General features: G+C 39.4%; 3 protein-coding genes across 3 annotated transcripts; 1 reads left to right on the forward strand and 2 right to left on the reverse strand.

Annotated features, from left to right (window-relative positions):
- Positions 1-421: 421 nt before the first annotated feature.
- Positions 422-11,966, reverse strand: gtf2e1 (general transcription factor IIE, polypeptide 1, alpha). Its single transcript, XM_071496129.1, has 6 exons — positions 11,817-11,966; positions 10,999-11,295; positions 10,432-10,589; positions 3,788-3,983; positions 3,245-3,483; positions 422-2,062 (listed from the first exon to the last, which is right to left on the reverse strand). Exons 2-6 carry the CDS (start codon positions 11,286-11,288, stop codon positions 1,608-1,610), a joined length of 1,338 nt encoding a protein of 445 aa, XP_071352230.1. The 5' UTR covers positions 11,289-11,295; positions 11,817-11,966; the 3' UTR covers positions 422-1,607.
- A 160-nt stretch (positions 11,967-12,126) lies between these two features.
- On the forward strand, positions 12,127-16,311 carry rabl3 (RAB, member of RAS oncogene family-like 3). The gene is made up of 8 exons (XM_071496755.1): positions 12,127-12,275; positions 13,338-13,429; positions 13,711-13,840; positions 13,932-14,046; positions 14,147-14,297; positions 14,844-14,915; positions 15,465-15,503; positions 15,693-16,311. The coding sequence occupies exons 1-8, from the start codon at positions 12,230-12,232 to the stop codon at positions 15,747-15,749; spliced, it is 702 nt and encodes a 233-aa protein (XP_071352856.1). The 5' UTR covers positions 12,127-12,229; the 3' UTR covers positions 15,750-16,311.
- On the reverse strand, positions 15,505-17,875 carry LOC139632085 (granzyme B-like). The gene is made up of 5 exons (XM_071496871.1): positions 17,731-17,875; positions 17,359-17,506; positions 16,987-17,125; positions 16,403-16,663; positions 15,505-16,222 (listed from the first exon to the last, which is right to left on the reverse strand). Exons 1-5 carry the CDS (start codon positions 17,780-17,782, stop codon positions 16,070-16,072), a joined length of 753 nt encoding a protein of 250 aa, XP_071352972.1. The 5' UTR covers positions 17,783-17,875; the 3' UTR covers positions 15,505-16,069.
- Positions 17,876-18,614: the final 739 nt, after the last annotated feature.

Consider the following 18,614-nt stretch of genomic DNA (forward strand, 5'->3'; position numbering starts at 1 on the left):
GAATTGGACATCAGTGTTATCTACAGAGTGAAAGTTGTTATTTAGATTCATATTTAACAGTTAAACTTCCCACAGTTTTTATTTTATTAAGTTTTATTATTAAGTGACAGCAGTAGGTTCTACTCAAAAAATTTTACATTTTAAATTAATGTATTTTATAAAGACATTGTATTGTTAAACATTAATTTAACTTGAAAAGTCACTTAGAAACACAAAAATAGTGCAAAAACCTAAGGGGTTTGAAACTCTTTTACAGCACTGAGCAGAAGTGGATTTGGTGCCAGACTGTAATGAGAGCATCACATTAGTTTAACTTGTGCATTAGAGGGAGAAATGTGGAGGGACTACTGGCCTCCTGATATTAGCAGGAGGCATTATACTGTGTAGAGAATACAAGCAAACAGATATTTCACAGAAGGAGGAGAGAAAACGAAAAGAAAATGGTTTATTTTTACAAAGAGAACACAAAACAAAATCATCAAAAGCTGAATTCAAACTTATATTCACACCTTGTGTCATCATAGTCTCATATCTTCTGCTGCTGAGATCTTTGAATATTACTGATCATCTCAAATGGTAACAAATCTGCCTTTTTAGCCGTCACAAGGTGTTAAGAGGTCTTAATGTAGGAACATGTTGTAGGATGAAGTTGTATCCAGACACACGAGCACACTGCGGAATATGAGGTTTACCTGTAAATTGTGTTGGGATATAATGTAAAGCTGCACTCTTACTTGAGTCAGTCCACAATCTGAGAAGACAAATGTCACAGTTCTCCCACACGTATAAATCTGAATTGCTTCTAAGTCTAAATGTGTGCACACAATGTTTCAATTCTTCCAATTATATACTCTACGTTAACACATTTGTTACACTTCCGTTCAGATGCCTGTACTGCAGTGCTTTGCCCTAAATAACAATTGTTTAACTGTTGACTACAATAATTTACCCATATCTTTTTTCTGTTGTATTCAATATTTGCCTGAGATGAGCTGTTAAATTTTGGCTGTTGTCTGTAACATGTTTCAGAAAAAGACAAAATATTAGACCATGTCTAGACCAGCAGCATAGAGAAAGCAACACATCAGCAGTAGCTGCTTCAGTCCTTCATCAGTGTCTTCAGCCACAGTACTGCTTTGCACTCAGTCCAATACAGGTGAAAATGGACTTAAAGCATGAGAAAAATATGCTACTGTTGCTTCTGCCTGATGTATCAGGTGAGCGACTGAACTTGAAACCACAGCTAAAAACGTGACTGGCGTAGAAATCCTGTTAAACTTACAGCTGAAAAAAACCCAAAAAAACAAATTGACACTTGTTGACACTTGTGCACAAACTGTAGCTGGTCAGCTTCCTTTTGGTTTGGTAACTTTCAAAAATACTTCAGACAGAAACTAATACTAACTTAGGCAACACTGTCAAAGCAGGCCCTTGGTCCTTACAAAGCAGGAGCATGAAGCTGACTGTCAATACTTGTTGAGCAGCGTCTTGTTTCCTCTTGATTACTTGCGTCCACAAACATTTTCTCTGATAACACCACTGACAGTGTGAAACAGCAGAAGTATGTATTCAGGAAATAGTGTATGCTTGGAAGTGTATGTGTGTGTTCAGAAGTACATGTCCTGGAAGAGGTTTTGTCCCATTTCAATGTAAGCCTCTTTTTCCTGAGCAGACATCTGCTCCACCAGCTCTGGCCTCTGGCTCACCTCTCGGTATGAGAACGGCCGACCTCCCACCATCACCACCGGCTCATCCCCCACCTCCTCAAACTCATCATCGTCGTCTTCCTCCTCCTCGTTGGCTCGATGCTGAGCAGCCGCGGCAGGGGGGGGACCTGAGTGAAACTCGTCGTCTGATTCGCTGGTGTCACTCTCTGAGTCGCTGGCATTAGCTGTGGCCGTGGCGAGTCCCCTGGCAGCAGCGCTTGCTCCACCTCCGCCTGCTGCCGCTGCACCCCTCTTCTCATGGATGAGCAGAGCGCGCATCACCTCCTCATTTTCATCAGCCTGACTAATTCCATGAGCAGCTGCTCCGTCCTGGGTTTCGGATACAATGTCTCCAGCTGAGGAAACAACAATTATTAGAAACATTTTCAACTAAATCAGATTAATAGTGTTAAAACAGAACCTTCAGTTTTTGGAAGCTTGTGAAGAATAAGTGTCAAATTTAGTAGTCTACAGCTGTTATGTCACCCTGACAGAAACATTTAATCGATATTTTGGTGTAGTTGAAATATAAAACCAGACTCTTAATCAGCAGATACACAGTGTGGAAGGATTGGGGCCTAAAAAAAAACTTGACTGAGACATCCCTGTTTATCGCAAGTGACTATCTGAATAAAAGCTTTATTTAAACTTCGACACCCTCAGATGACTTGTCTGTTTCCAGGCTCCAAAGGGCAACAAGACCATTACAGATGCACCTCTGAAATAGGACATTCGGAAGGCGTAATTCATGCAATTTCCACAAGAATGGATTTTATTAATGAGCAATCCTTGTTCATCCATGCACTAATCAAGTCTGATTATTTCAATTAAGCAATTATGTTTCAATGGGCGTCTGGCAAGGCCTGATTGCTGCATGCCCTTGGGGTGAAGAAACAATGTCAGCATAAGATAGCTTGGTGAAAGAGCACTCTGACAGCAGGAGATAACCTGGGCTGACCTGTAATAGCCAGTTTCAACTACAAAGAGAGCAGAGATTGAAATGAAAGGTCAGAGAGGAGCAGCCACAGGTGTGGGTCTGGACTGAGCTTGTCGTGGTCCATCATCTTATCGTTTTCTGAAAAAGCCTGTGTGTTTAGCAAGCCGTGCCGTGGACAGGAAATAACATTTAGGAGTAATGACAGTGAAAACAGCAGCTGAGAGTGGGAGGGAATTTAATGTTGAATTTAATGTCTTCTAATGCACAGATCTTGAGATTGTAGAAGTGAATTTGCTTTAAAATGGAACATCAATTACACCAGTGTGGGTGTAATGCTTTGGGTTCCGCATTAATCCAGAGTTTCTTTAAGGACAAGTTGTTATTTAATGAATGAAGAACATTTAAATGTCTATGAGGCTTGTAAACTCATATAGTCAAAATTAATTATTTCCATTTTTCTCTCCAACTCACAAAATTAGACTGGCTTCCAAAAACGTGTCTAATTTTTATACAAACAAAAACGTATGCCATCAGAACAATGTGAAAGGTATATAAATTCTACGGTGGCATAGTGGCTGAGCGTAGTGCAAGGACAACTTACGGTTCTTGAGGAGATCAGAGTCGTTGTAAGCACCCTGCACGGTGCTCTGGGTCAACCACACGGGCCTCTCCTTAGGTGCCTTGCCCTCATTGGCCTGCTTCTGTTGGTCCTCCTGCTCCTCCATGCTGATAACCACATTCTGGGTGTACAGGTCGGCATAGGCTGAGCCTTTGTTAGACCAGGCTTCGCGGTGTGGGCCGCTTGCAGAGTTCACTCCGGATGCTGCTGCACGTTCACGGCTAGAGGAGAGATTGAGCAAATGTCCTTTAAACAATGATCTTCATCAGTTAAATGAAACATGAATAATTGTGAGAATGTCATTTATAAACTGCTACAGTGGCTTAATAGAATAGAACTCCATAGTGGCACAGTTGTAAAGTTGAGCCAGTATCACTGCAGCAATTACTGCTGTTAACAGAGGTGAACTCCCATGTGTTGTCAGCAAAACTGGTACAGGATGTGACTCAGCAGGACCCCCACCCCTCCGTGATGCTGACTGAGGGGAATAAATCGGTGCATTTCTGAGCCTTGTCCACAACTGACCTCTGTTTGAGAGCAGGGATCTCAGCGGGCTCAGGTTCCAGCAGGTCATGGGACAAGTTGACATCTTCAGTCTCACGTAGCAGCACATAGATAGGTTCGATCTGCTCATTGAAGCGTGCCACCAGCGTCCTGGCATCAGGACAGACAGACTCGTCCTCTTCTACCTCCGTCTGGCAGAAGGTGCAGCGAAATGTGCCTGTGGGTAACGAAAGAACTGTGATTAAAATGAGTGAGGGGATGTTTAGGTAAGCCATCTGGCCAAAGCAGATATCAGCTACCAACAACGCGTACAGGGTTCAGAGTTGCCAGTTTAGGGTTGCCTCTTTGGGCTACCCATTCAAACCCCTCACAGAAAGACACCGGCCAGCAGGGTTGGACCCCAAACCTTCATGCTTCATGCTAACCGCTGCACCACTGTGCTGCCTCACGACACGGACTCTCAGCCAGAACTGAGGATGCAGCTGACTGATAGCAACGAGGACACACTTTGAATATGGACTGATGATTACAGCAAAAACCTATTATTTTTGTGTCACTTTGCACTTTACATCAACAACAAGTGGGAGCTGGATGAGACAGCACATCACATGAAATGACACGACTTCAGACCGGCCATTATGTATCATCATCAGGGGCTGAATACAATCTTGTGAGTGACTGTGAAGCCTCTGCATTTTAATTAACATTGTAGGTATGGGCCAGGTTGCCCTATTCATATTCATAGTTGCGGATAACAGGGCAGTTTTGACATCAAGCTCAGTGGGTGCAGATTTGCAAAACTGAACCTACAGACACTGCATTCTGTTTCAGTCCAGATTACACGCTAACTTTTAAAGAACCACTGACACAAACAAGTAGCTGGGACTGTGGTGTGTCTCGTCAAATGTACATGCTTTGTTTTGTCAAAGGTCATGACTAAACTGACAGTCATGAGTGCTACATCACTGTGTATGTGTCCAATTTCATTTGGAGATAAGTATCGTATAAGGGGTCAAAATGTTTGCCACTATAAATCACGATTCTAACTGCTGTGCTTTGTGAACTGTAGGATTCTGCACAGTTCCACGTTTATGAATCCTATGATACCTCAGTTCCACGCTCCCTTTTATAATAATGCACGTTAACAGAAAATTGTCAAGACTGTCAAATCCCTGACCATATATACAAGATGCCACCCCAAAATATTTTAACCACCACCCAACACTTCTGAAACAAAACACACTGTTTACAGTCAAAAGTGGACTACAGGACTCTATGACAAGGATGAGGATCAACTTTGTTCAAACTAACTATATTTGAGGTGAGTAAGATGTTATGTCACGACGCTTAAATTTTGAAGTATTGTTTACGCCGGAATTGTTCTGCGTCTAATTTTGTTTTCATTTTGTGCCATAAAACTAATTCAGCGTTTAAGTGTGGGGACCATGACTTAATAACTAAGGAGGAATATAGACCTAAGGGCAAAACCAGTTAGGACAAACTGCTCTGGGCCTGACCTCTTTTGAGGATAATTTTTACAAACATTGCATTATATTTGGGGGTGCTATAGGACCTTGTCTACACACACACACACACACACACACACACACACACACACACACACACACACGCGCACACACACACACACACACACACACACACACACACACACGTGCACACACACGCACACACACGCACCTTGCTTCCTACCAGTAAGACAAGGGCATGTTTGGCCATCTGCTTCTCTGGCTGATTTCAGCTTCAGTAATGGGAGCTGTTCCAGCATTAGCACAGACCCCATATCTGCGTTGTGTCTATGTGTGTGACAGAGATAGAGAAAAAAAGTGTGTGTGGAGGAGAGAGAGAGTGTGTGTGTGTGTGTGTGTGTGTCAGAAAGAGAAGGAAAACTGTCCATGGTACCATAGTACTGTGCTAATATTAGGAAAGACATCCACAGAGCGAGAGAATAAAACACTAGGCCTGTGCCATATGAGGACATTCTCAGCATTTATGAATAAAGCAACTTGCTGGAAACGATTAAGTTAATTTTTAGAGGTACATTGAGCTTTTTCTGATGCTAGAGAGATTTGTGAAAATAAAAGCAGTCTTAGCAAATACATCATCACTGCAAATCATTCTGACTGTTGTGACTCGCCATCGCAATAACTGAAAGAATGCAAACACTTCACTTCATACCACTCCAGCATGGAGGAGGTCTCGTATACAGTAATGAGACAGGCCCAGCGTTTCCAGTGGTGCTCTGAATCACACAGAGTTTGTGTTCCACCTTAAACATGCTGATAATTGCATTCATACAAGTCTAAAACAGACGGCACCCACTGATAAAAGAAAGTAACATTTTAGGAACAACAACAACAAAAAAAAAAAAAAACTGCCATTTTTCCACCAAAAGCCGGGCAGACAACACGTCAGGTGCAATGAGTACAAAAATGCATGTCTTAAACATTCACACAGCACACTGTGAAAATTCAGAGCTGCGGGGTTTTCGGCTCTCCTTTGTGGGTCAGAGTGAGCTGGAAGACCAGTAATGTCATTTCCTATCCCAGTGAGGCCACAGTGAGTGTTGCTGGCCCTGCAGAAGCAGCCGGTCCATCAGACTACCACTGTGTGAGCTCCAGGCGCTCATTTTGTCAGCCTCTGTCTGGGTGTGGGGTTACTGCCTTCACAGCAACATTCGATACCGGTTGAGATATGTCGAAACGAGAGACAAGCGCAAAGGAATTGGCAAGATGATTGTTAATGTATCACCACGAAGGTGCTGACTGTTCTCGAACAGTACCAGGAAGCAGGGGATGCGGATTCTTTGCGGCATGAAATTTACACCGGCTGTTCAATGTGAAATTACGGTGCATTTTCTTTCCTGAAGTAGTTATATGCAGCATTTTGGGCAACAAGTTTTTACAACTCATCCCTGACTAAGAAGATACGCCCACATTCTGCTGCTTTCCTCCACAGCTTAAAACTTGCTCTAATTCTGTTTTTTCATTCTTACTTATACTTCAAATCATTATATTGACTGAAAAAAGTCATCCAAGCTTTAGCATACTGGCTGTAGTATAATAGGTTACCACAGATATTGATTTCTGTGCATTATGTAACATCTCTATAAACATGTTCTTTGCCTGTCAAGCTGCGCTGGAGCTGAGATATAAGAAAATAGTAATTTCACTTCCAAATGATGATGAAAACAAATAAGTACGATAGTTCAGAAAATATGTGATGGACCCAACTGGAAAACACACTATATAAATAAAAAGAATTCCAGCTCAAGTCAATGTGTGATTTATATCCATTAAAATGGTAGCAACACACAACCCTAATTTTCTGATTCCCATCCAAATCAAATTAACTATTTCCAACTGTTATTCACCCGATGCAAACAGTGATTTAAATTTAAATCATGAACATCTGAGATCTTCTTTTAAACGCTTGTGTGGCACCACCTATCAGTGTATCCTAGCAACAATGCTGGCTGATCAGTAATCAACCTTAGGATTGGCAGACGGTCTAAAGCTGGTGCCTTATTCTGACAGACTCAAGAATGAATGCAGTTCATGAATGAACACAGTTTAGAGGACGGGCTCTCCTCACAGTATCAAACGTACACAATCATCATCACAAGCACAACGTTCTTCTGTAGCAGTATCATTCCAATCAAATGCACATTTTCGTGCATTTTTAGCAGATGACAGACAGCATATCTTGGTGATGCACGGAAATGGAAAGCACCATCCACACCTAGAAATTCTGGGTGGATGACTTGCAGAAAAATAAATACAGTGATAAGCCACAGTCTTTGAGCATCTCACATACAACCACCAGTATCATTAGATATTTGTTATCTGTTAAAAAGCTTTGTTTCAGTCTTTAAAGGGAATTTTGCACCATCAGGAAATCTGTTATTTGAATTAAGATGAAAGCTGTTAGGAGGATTACGTTTTCCTCACACTTTTCTAAATGCATTTAGAACTGCCTGACTCTAGTTTACCATTTGCAACTTATCTTTCCCAGGCCTTGAAAATTAATCCTGAAACAAGCTTTTCTATTACAACATGAATACCACATGCATCTGCCTGCAAAAGTTTTTTATGATTGAACAGTAGCCTTACAGATTTCAGTGAACTTAATATTCAATTGACTAAGCTCTGGTGACTCCAGTGAGGTGGTCATTCCTTCGCTCTGTCAGTCAACTAATGATTTTAAAAAGTGCAAGTGGGAGACTATATCTACAATACTGCCATGGTTATATTTAGCTTCATCCTCCCTTTAAATTCTGCATATCCTCACCCACGCTCTGCCTAAGATGATTAAGACTTTCTGGTTGCTTCTGTTGCTCACCTGTCAAACACTTGCACTAACACAACATAATGGATAACTCCTAGTGATAAGTGAGCGATGTGATGCCCATTTAGAAGCAAGGTTTTGGACAGCTGCCAGCCCATATTGAGACAGGGTGGGAATCGGACTGTGACAAGGACAGACGGAGATAAAAAAAAAAAGTGTATAAATGCAAAGATGGGGCGGGTGAGAGGAACAAAGAGTGATTTTCAGTACTGTAGGTTGAGATGATGGATAGCAGCAGATGAATCAATATGGGAATCAGCCCTGTTTGTATCTGTTAACATGGTCAACCAACCTGTATGTCTCAGATCTCACTCTGGCCAATCCAATCCCATCATATTGTCAGGTATGATTATTATTTTTAACTAAGGCATAAAAGGACCCCTGCAGCTTGATTAAAATACTTCTTGGCAGGCTGAAAGAGGACCTAAGGCCTAAAGGCTGTTTGTTCATTTCTGCTGTGATGAGGAAGCCTAATTCATCCAATGGAAAATAAACATTTTCTTTTGTACTGTATCGTGGCGGGAATTTAGGAAAACAACACATCTCTTAGGAACGGCTACATTCAATGATATACAATTTCAAAGGTAACGGAAAAAGTGAATTACAAAATGATTATTTAAGTCTTCCTTTTCAAATCATGCACATTAGTCAGGATATAAATGAAATTGTAGATCGATGTGTCAAACTTACACTGAACTATTTCAGCATCAGGTGGGGAACAGAGTCAGCTGACAATGCCCACTTTGGTTTTCCTTAATGCATTTTGTGAGTAAAACTATGTTGAATTTGCCCTGTTAGAGACATCGCTGAGGGAAACATGCACAATGAGGAGTTAAAGATCATGGCATGTCAAAATACAGTACTTAAGTGTTATTCATCAGCAAAATAATAATTAGTGATGGACTGATTACTGTAACTATTTGAAGTATTTAAGTTTTGATTATCTAAAATGTAAAAATAAAATAAACAAATTGTATTATCTAGTTTTTTTAAGTGCACATGTTGAAACCTATACCAAAAGGTTAAATAGTCACCTACATGTTTTAGCTATAAATCACAGTAACTGGCAAGACACCAGACACAGTATATGACTGTGTAATACTAATGAGACATCCTAATTTACACAGGTCATAGAGCTGGATTAACAGACATATAAAGTGAACACACTGCCGTTAATTTGCAGAAAATACATGCCTGCTATCTTACACTGGACCACTTACACATCATTAGACCCAATATGGGTTTCAGTTTGCATCTCTCCACTGCTAATAGCAAACACAGACCTGTTTTGCCATTTCTAAAAACACCACTCACAAAGCAGGCTGGAGAAAATTGTAAGTACACTGGCATCAGCAAGTCATGGCCGTCGCACATGGACACATTAAAGACAAAAACCAAACAATTAAATTGCTTGCAGACACGCAAATATTTTTGACTTTTGTTTAAAGCTGAAATGAAAGAAGATGCAAGTAAGAGACAACGCAACTTTAAAAAATTGTTCGTGGCTCAACCATCTTTTTTAATAAGTGCTGCAATTTCATTTTTATTAGGGACTTGATGCACTGAATGAACCTGTTATTAATGAATCCATTAGAGTACATATTTTCACTGAAGTTAAACTGAGCACTGACTGCCATCTAGAGGTGTACTGCTCTGTACACCACAAAGGACATGGATTACTGACAGTTTATATTTTTTTTTAATTATTGTAAAACAAGCTCAGGGCACAAAAAGAGATTCTAGTAACATTTCTGCCTTGACAACAACCAATTTAGAGGAGCTATATATGTTTCTATGTATGCATTGCTGATCTGAATTGCTGCACCTAACCCAAACTACTCATTCAGCAATAAACACTTTTAATGACCTAAGAAATAACCATTAGTATTTATGATGGAGAATCAGATCTACAGGTCGTGCTTCTTTGTATGCTATGAGTGGAGAAGTTACTTTAGGTCTTGAACCAGGATTTAGGTCCTGGTTTATTTGGATTTTTAGCAAGAGTTTTTGGAAAGCAGTTTATCTGTGTATCCAAAACTGGATGTACAAAAATCAGCTTTTTGCACACTGCATTTCAGTACAAATATATGACACCCTTAGGAAAGGTACATCCAATCATAACACAACATTGTAAATAATAAGATAAGAAATACTCTATTTATCCCAATAGGGAAATTAACAGAGTAAGCTAAAATTTCCTCAAAACTGCCAAAGTACCTTCTCATATTCCAGTATACTGAAGATCAACACCACCGTGTGCCATAGAACTGTCGATACTTTGTACTTCTCTCAAGGTTTACCTGTCATAGGGTCAAACAGCTGGTTGGCCTCAAGGTCAGTGAAGGTGGAGAAGCAGCAAGGGCAGCGGAAGGAAGCACGGTTGGTGGAGTCTCGCTCATCTGTCTCGATGCGCCGTCGCATGTGATCCAATTTATACTTGACCACATTGACCAGCACCCTATAAAATGAGATTGACAAAACTGTTGATGGCAGCAAATGGACATGGTCGGATAAACTGTCTTTGACGTGGATGACATTAGAAAGAAAAACAACATTAAAATGAAGGCTTCTATGATATTAAATGTACACTTTTCTGCACCAAGAGTGCATTTCATCTATAGGGGAGATTCAATGGCGCCTAGATTAACTTCACCAAGCATTCTGAGTGTGTTATGGGCTTAGATCGCTGAAACATTGCTAACACGATGTGCAGATTGATAATGCAAATGCCTGGAAGGTGGATATGTGGTGTCACCCATCTCTTATCCCCAAGGCTTCAGCCGCAATAAAACTCCACCTGTCTGCAGGGGGTGTTTTGGACACTGTGGACACTGTTAAAAGCAATAATTAGAAATTAACCAAAAAACCTGTAGTTGATGAAGTAGTAGTTGTGTCTTGTTGTCTTGCCATCAGGAGCCGTCTCCACCCTCATACGGCACTTGACAAACTTGTCTGCCTTCAAAGTGTTGAGCACTGAGCGCAGCTGTTTACGGTCAAACTTGAGCAGCTCCAGCATGTCCTCCTCACGTACACATGGATTACGGATCAGCACGTCCAGAGCCAAGGCATGCTCCACTCCATAGAAGCCCCTTACAACCTGCTTGGCTAGCCGCTTCAGTGCTGCAGGGACCTCGGTCAGTAGCTCTGGTTCTATCATTTTTCCGCTGTGGAGAGAAATGAAGCTTATGAAAAGGCTGAAATGTGTGAAGATATGTGACAGAGGGCAGGGACTTTAGGGAGACAATGCTGGAGATGAGTGCCTGAGACTACTTTAAACAAAAATAAATAGGTAAATAGATTAAATAAAATTTTGATGTAAATTAAAAATATTCTGAGCAGAACCAATACACTGAGGGGAATCTGAAAGGAGAGAAATTCATATTTTTTGAATTACGTCCCTTCCCCCTCCATCTTGGGTTTACTTACACACAACATTTCTGCTTAAGTGGTTGACAAACCTTTAAATTAACATAACTTAACGGTAACGGTAACGTAACTTACCGGTAGCTTAACGCTAGCTAACCAAGACAAAGACAAGTAACAGCGACTAGCAGCAAGCTGTGGTCGGCTAATGACAGTAAAACGGTAGTCGATTTACCAATAAGCCATTGTCTGACTTTATTTTAATTTTCTGTAGTTTGCAAAAAAAAAAAAATACACGTTAGCCAGTTAACCAGTATCTTACCAGATTTATGGTCCAGCAATATGCTAGTGTACAGCCACCATTTCAGAGTGCGGGCTGACTGGGTCTCAAACAAACTCAGTTAAAACTCACACATTTGCACATCCCAGTGTGCAAATGCTTCAAGCTATGAGGTTAGCTTATGTACTTCCTCATTTTCAGGAGAAAGTCCCGGAAGGAAAAAACAAAACCGCAATGAAAGGTTTCGTAAATTTCAATTGGCCGAGCTGTAAATTTTCCCTCAATAGCCAACGGAAACAAAATACTGTTGACTGATGTAAATTTTAACCAATGGTTCTGCTTTGTGTCAGACCGATAATTTGTAGGAACCAATCAGATTAGACATTGAAGGCGGGACTTATACTGTTTTCTTCCGGGACGCTGCTGTCACCAAAAAAAAAAAAAAAAAAAAAAAAATGGCTTCCCTTGACAGAGTCAAAGTATTAGTTTTAGGAGATTCTGGTAAGTTAAGTGACATTTTCGCAATTAATACTCTTTATATAAAGATATTTGCTTATTTTATTAAAACATTTCTTTGGTTTGGATGGATTTTGTCCGGTTTGCAACCCCATTGATCTTTAATTAAGGGACCTAACCTTTTGTCAGTTGTCTGTGTCACTGGCTCTGTAAACCTGTATACCTTACGCAACAAAACTGCCATGTATCCCGGTGAATTACAGGTGTAATCATTGCACCTGTAATTCACCGCATGGTCGCCGCTGATTTAAGTAGTGCTTCTGCGCGGAAGAACTAGCCTTACTATAAGACGAATCCACCCCAAAGTTGAAATTATATAGAAACATGTCAGCCGAATTAAATAGTAGTTAACGGAGGCTTATTATCATCTCATGCAGTAGTAAGAAAAAGTAAGTGAACCCTTTGGAATTATCTTCATTTATATATGATTTTGTCTTCACATATGGTCAGATCTTCATCTACGTCAATGATGGATAATGAGTGTTATTTTAACGAATAATAAAAATCACTGCATTGTAGGCGTCCATCAAAAATTCAGGGAAGGTTGGAAAAAGTATGTGAACCCTTCAGCTGCCATCAGGAGTTGTCAAACCTGGTGTCCAGTCAGTGAAACCAGATTGGAGGTGATTGGAGGGTTATGGAGTGATTTCGGTTTAGATATTCATTAGTTCAGTCCTATGTGTAAAAAAATAAAAATAAATAAAAATCATTAACTGAAATACAAATAGGCTTTCAAAAAAAAAAAAAAGTTAAATAACTGAAACTTTATTTTTTGTTTACAAAACTAACTAAAATATTCTAAAATCATCAGAGATCAGATCACATTTTATGACCAATACATTCTGAAAAACAAGGTCATTCACATATTTTTCTTGCCACTGTAAAAGTGAACCACTTCTTCATTGTTTTGCAGTCAGTAGTAGGAGTAATATCATACCATTACATCGAGAGTGAATGTGACTGAAAGCTATTATATATTATATATAGTATATATTAATCCCACCAAAATTGTCAATCATCTACCCATATTTCTTGCATTTTTTGCAGGGGTGGGCAAATCCTCCTTGGTCCATCTTCTATGTCAGAATCAGGTTTTAGGAAATCCATCATGGACTGTAGGTTGCTCTGTGGATGTACGGGTAAGCAGGCTGGACACCTCCTAATTTACAAAATTTGATTGGGATAAAACTTAAGCTGCTGCTAAATAACAAAATTAAATATGTAACGATTGAAAATGTTGGAACCATACTTGGTGAAAGGAATAATAACATAAATATCAGACACTTATTACACTGACTTGACAATATATGCTTAAAGTCAGCCAAATATATCATTCAGCACATTCAAGTTAGATATAAATGAGTACAGCACTTAAATGTTACAGATGCTATAGAGGATTGAAATAATCACTCAACTACAGGTTCAAGACTATAAGGAGGGAACCCCAGAGGAGAAGACCTACTACATTGAACTCTGGGATGTAGGAGGATCTGTGGGCAGTGCCAGCAGTGTCAAAAGCACCAGAGCGGTCTTCTACAATTCGGTTAATGGTAAATGGTAATTTCATATAATTACGTAAACAACCTGAAATCACAAGATATGTTATTCAGGTATGTTTTGTCATTTTCTCGATTGTTTTAGGAATTATCTTGGTACATGATTTGACAAATAAGAAATCCTCTCAGAATCTTTACCGCTGGTCACTAGAAGCTTTGAACAAGGATTCCTCTCCAACAGGAGTCATTGTCTCAAATGGGTAAGTAACACACTAACACAGTTCTCAAAACTGAAGATGCTGATAAATCACTGAAAATGTTGGTTACTGGGGAGTTCAGTCATGTTTTTTCTCCCTGCAGTGACTATGATAGAGAGCAGTTTGCTGAGAACCCAGTGCCTTTGCTGCTAATTGGCACCAAGTTTGACCAGATCCCAGAGACCAAACGCAATGAAGTTCTCACCCGAACAGCCTTTCTGTCTGAAGACTTCAATGCAGAGGAGATCAATCTCGTAGGTTCGCTTTTTCATTCTTACAAGCTCTGACCTTAAGGCCCTTTCAGTCATGGAGTCTGTGACACTGCTGGCTTCATCTGTGTCTCTAAAAAAAGAGCTTTTTGACATTCAAGGGTCCCTGTTACAGAAATGTTCCAAAAAAAAAAAAGAAATTCCCTTTTTGGGTTGATCAACTGACAGTAAAAATGTAAATAAAAAGTAAAATATAAAAAAATAAAATGAAAAATAATGAAATCTCTGGATTATAACTGGTCACAAAAATAGGAAATCAAAGAGCCCTTTAGTAACACTGTAGCCCCTGTGTATAATTTGAAAATCTCTGACTTTGGTGACACCTGGTGGTATTTTCAAAGAAGACACCATGGGTGAAAGCAATACATGCCAAATTTTCATCACAAATGTAGAAAAAATGTTGCAGACAAAAATGCATGCCAACAGAACAATTTGCAAAAAGCTGTCATCAAGCACACGCTCTTCACATAAAGCTGTAAGAGTTCACCTGAGAAAGGTGTTTGTGGCTGATGTGCTGTTTTGTTTTCAAAGGACTGCACTAACCCGAGATACCTCGCCGCAGGCACATCAAATGCAGTGAAGCTTAGCAGGTTCTTTGACAAGGTGAGAAATCCAGAAATGAGACAACATGCTGTTATTTTCTGTTTCTGATCGTCTTTACAGTAAATAAAGTACCTACAGTTGATACATACGCTGTTATATCTTTGTGGTGTGGATTTACTGAGGGGAGCATAAAACTATCAGATATTTAGCATTTAGACAAAAATCATTTGGCCTCCTTTGATCTATGAATAGCATCTGACAATTGCAGTGATTATTTAATTTATGATGATTTGGTGTTTTATGCCTTGTTGAAATTATTGTGCTATATTTAGGGAAGGGGTGAACAATATTTTTTGTTGGTGACTTGAATGTCAAAGTGAATATCACTGTGTAGAACATTCAATAACAACTTTGACTTTGCCACATAGGCCTAATTTTGAAGTTTACAATAGTGACATAATAATAACCATCTAAAGTTTCTTGTTAATTTCCTGGATTGTTGCGTTATACCTAATGTGTAGAATCAAGTTGGAATCTCTTTCAGTCAGTGTGGTTTTGTGTGTTTTGTATCAAGATAAACTCAGAACATTGCAACCAATCTCTTAACAGGTAATAGAGAAGAGATATTTCACAAGAGATCCAAGTCAGGTGAGTTTCACATTTCATTTGGCTTTATTCCTGTCATGAAAAGAAAGATTAACAAACCAGAATGTCACAATGATTTTGGTAAAAGGAAATTTTCAAGCAAAGATCAGAATTCAATTGTGACTGATGCGGACTGAATTTTAAGGGAGGCATTTCCTGTAAAACAGCACATTTGTTTCATTTTCTCTGCAGATGACGGGTTTCACAGACAGAAAACGGTTCAATTTCAAAAGTTTGCACTATGACTGACAAGGCATGAATGCTACAGCAGTGGTCTGGGGTTTGGCCTTAATGTGTGTGGGCTTTTACACCACAACCATCACACTCACCGAAACACTTTCTATACCTGTCCTCCCTCTGCCCACCACTGTTATACTTTTGTTTCTCCTTTCTGCTGTTCAGTCACGTCTTCATCTGCTTTTCTACAAAGACTCAAACCTATGCCACAAAAGGTAGAATTTTTTAAATGTGTTTTAAAAAATAAAGAAAAAATATGTATATAGTTGAAAAAACTTGCACAGGAATTGTGTAAAAAGGAAACAAAGCGTATTGTCTCATGCAACATTCCACTATGCCTGCATGATTTTCTTAATCCAGGGAAGAAAGAAATGTAATTTAGTGAAGACATGGGGATACTTGGGATTATTGCAATCATCTCGCAAAGTAAAAGCTGTTAGACCCTGAGGCTTGCTGTTGCAGATAAGTGGTCCGCCGGAATCACCCTGGGAAAAAGGCAAAAGAAAGACTTGATTTAGTCTGTGGAAAGATGACATTTGTTTTTCCATGAATAAAAGAAAAGAGTTTGTGAACATTTCTATTGTTAGCAGCATTATTGGTGCGTTTTGTTGTATGTAATGACTGGTTGCTTATTTTCTGGTTTACTTCATATACTGTTTAATTACCTGGCAAATTCCTCCCTTCTTTTTGTTAAACTTGGTGCATATCATATGATCAGTATTGAAGGGTTCTTGCCATATCTTTTTGCACTCAAAGCTGAACTGAATCTTCTCCGTGGCTTCCTTCAGTACTTTTGAGGAAGGCTTCCCGACTCCAGTTTTGCCCCAGCCAGCAACGACACAGTTAACATTGGCAGGGATTTTCCCATTTTTCTTAGGTAAACCGATGGGCTTCACATACTTGTTCAGTGTGGCATTGTTTTTTAACTGTGAAACAGAACAGAGCAGAACAGGAAGTCACAGCAGTTGTATTTACCTCATTAGTGATTTTAGTATATATATTTCATGAAACAGTTTACCCATCTGTCAGACATGATAGTGTGTGTTTATATCCTCATAAAGCAACATAGTAAGTAAAGCATCTTCACCTGCTTCAGTGCTAATGTGTGAAATCACATATTACATCTTCAGCTCCACATAAGACAACAATGGAACGGAAATCCTAGCATCAGCTACGTTGTAGACCAAAAACAACAGATTTCAGCTTTAAGCTCAAGTTTGATATGAAATTTTACACAGTTTTACTTTACCTTAAGTAGCATGATGTCATAATCCTGTTCTCCAGTGAATTGTGGATGTGGATAGTATTCAGCCACGTTGATCCATTGCTGAGTTTTTTCTTTCTTACTTATGTCATGTGCCCCTAATACCACTGTCATATGCTGAACTCTGACAAACCAGGGAACAAACAATATAAAATATTTAGTTATACTTAAAACATATCACTTTAAAAGAGACTAAAAACATTGATGATAAAGTCTAATATAAATATGTTTGAAAACTTCAAATCACCATATAAAAAGCAAATTCCATTTGGTCTTGTTCTAAATTTTAGGTTAAACACACACACACATACACACATATTAGCTCTATGATTTTGTACTGATGCAAAATGAACTCACTGTTTGCAGTGTGCTACAGTTAGAACGAAGTCCTCCCGAATAAGTATCCCACCACAGGAGTGTTGTCCATTAACCTGGAGGGATGCCATGTAGGGTCTAGAATGAGGCTTTGAAACCTTCCCACCTACTATGCCACTCTCAGTAGCCCCTTACATGAGGAGAGAAGGTAAATTAATACGCAGATGAGAAAATACAAAGTCCTCAGACACCAAATTATTTTTATAATTAAGGAATGAAAAAAGCAAAGAGGCAACCTACTCTGTAGCCAGTAAAAGAAAAATCAGCAACGATTCTTAAAAACCGCCATTATTATAGAATTATTAATAATCACTTCTCCCAGTAATAATTTTGAAAGGAATTTCATCATCTTACCAGTTAGGGAGAACAGCTGAGAGACAAGAATAATGCAGACGGCGCGCATCATGGTCGTACAGAAGTAAAGGATGAACAGTCTGGTGAGGGGGTGCGCACCCCCTGCTACTTTTGTAGTCAAACTTAAAACACCCACAACGGAAACTTTGTGGGCAAGTGTCAAAATCATTCTTGCTGAGAGGAGTTGTGTGAGGCCCCTTCACAAAAGCAGATTAAACTGTCAACTTGTCATCTGAATTGGCTCGCTTACACAGACGTTAAATCATCACGAGTCTAAATATGTAACTTCTCTGTGTTATACACCGCCTCACTCTGCCGTTAGGTGGGGAATGGTTGTGTTACCGGCAAAACACAAACAAACAAACAATAAGAAAAGATCAGATTTGTGACCAGAGGTTTAGGTCCTGACTGATTGTCCTATCTACTGCTTGTATGAACTGTTAGATAACAACAGTTTTTATTCTCGTGCTTGACTGTTTTTTTTTTTTTTTTTTTTTTTTTTTTCTAACTTGTCCATTGAATAACTTTACTCTACAGGAAGGGTGTTTAAGGTGTGAAGGAAATGGTCAAGTGAAAACTGTGACAAGGCCACATTGACCACAATGGGAACGTTACACACTAAACTACACACACGAATAACCCTGTAATTTCTAACCCTTGTGATTTTCACTTGCCACTTGATCGTTTTTCAAAAGACAGACTTGCATGTTAGCAAACAAGTACAGTTTTTGAACCCAGGTTGTAAATCCAGGCTGTACATACTGATTCTATTTAAGCACTGTACCCACTCTGATAAGCTAAGGACTCATCTGCTGGAGGTATTTGCAGGACTTACTGTAATTGTCCTCAGGGGTAGATTAGAAGTCCATTTAAGCCATTAATAT

This window comes from Trachinotus anak, unplaced genomic scaffold (assembly GCF_046630095.1).
Source record: "Trachinotus anak isolate AG129_WGS33_773 ecotype Australia unplaced genomic scaffold, CSIRO_AGI_Tana_v1 ptg000001l, whole genome shotgun sequence".
NCBI classification, from domain to species: Eukaryota; Metazoa; Chordata; class Actinopteri; order Carangiformes; family Carangidae; genus Trachinotus; species Trachinotus anak.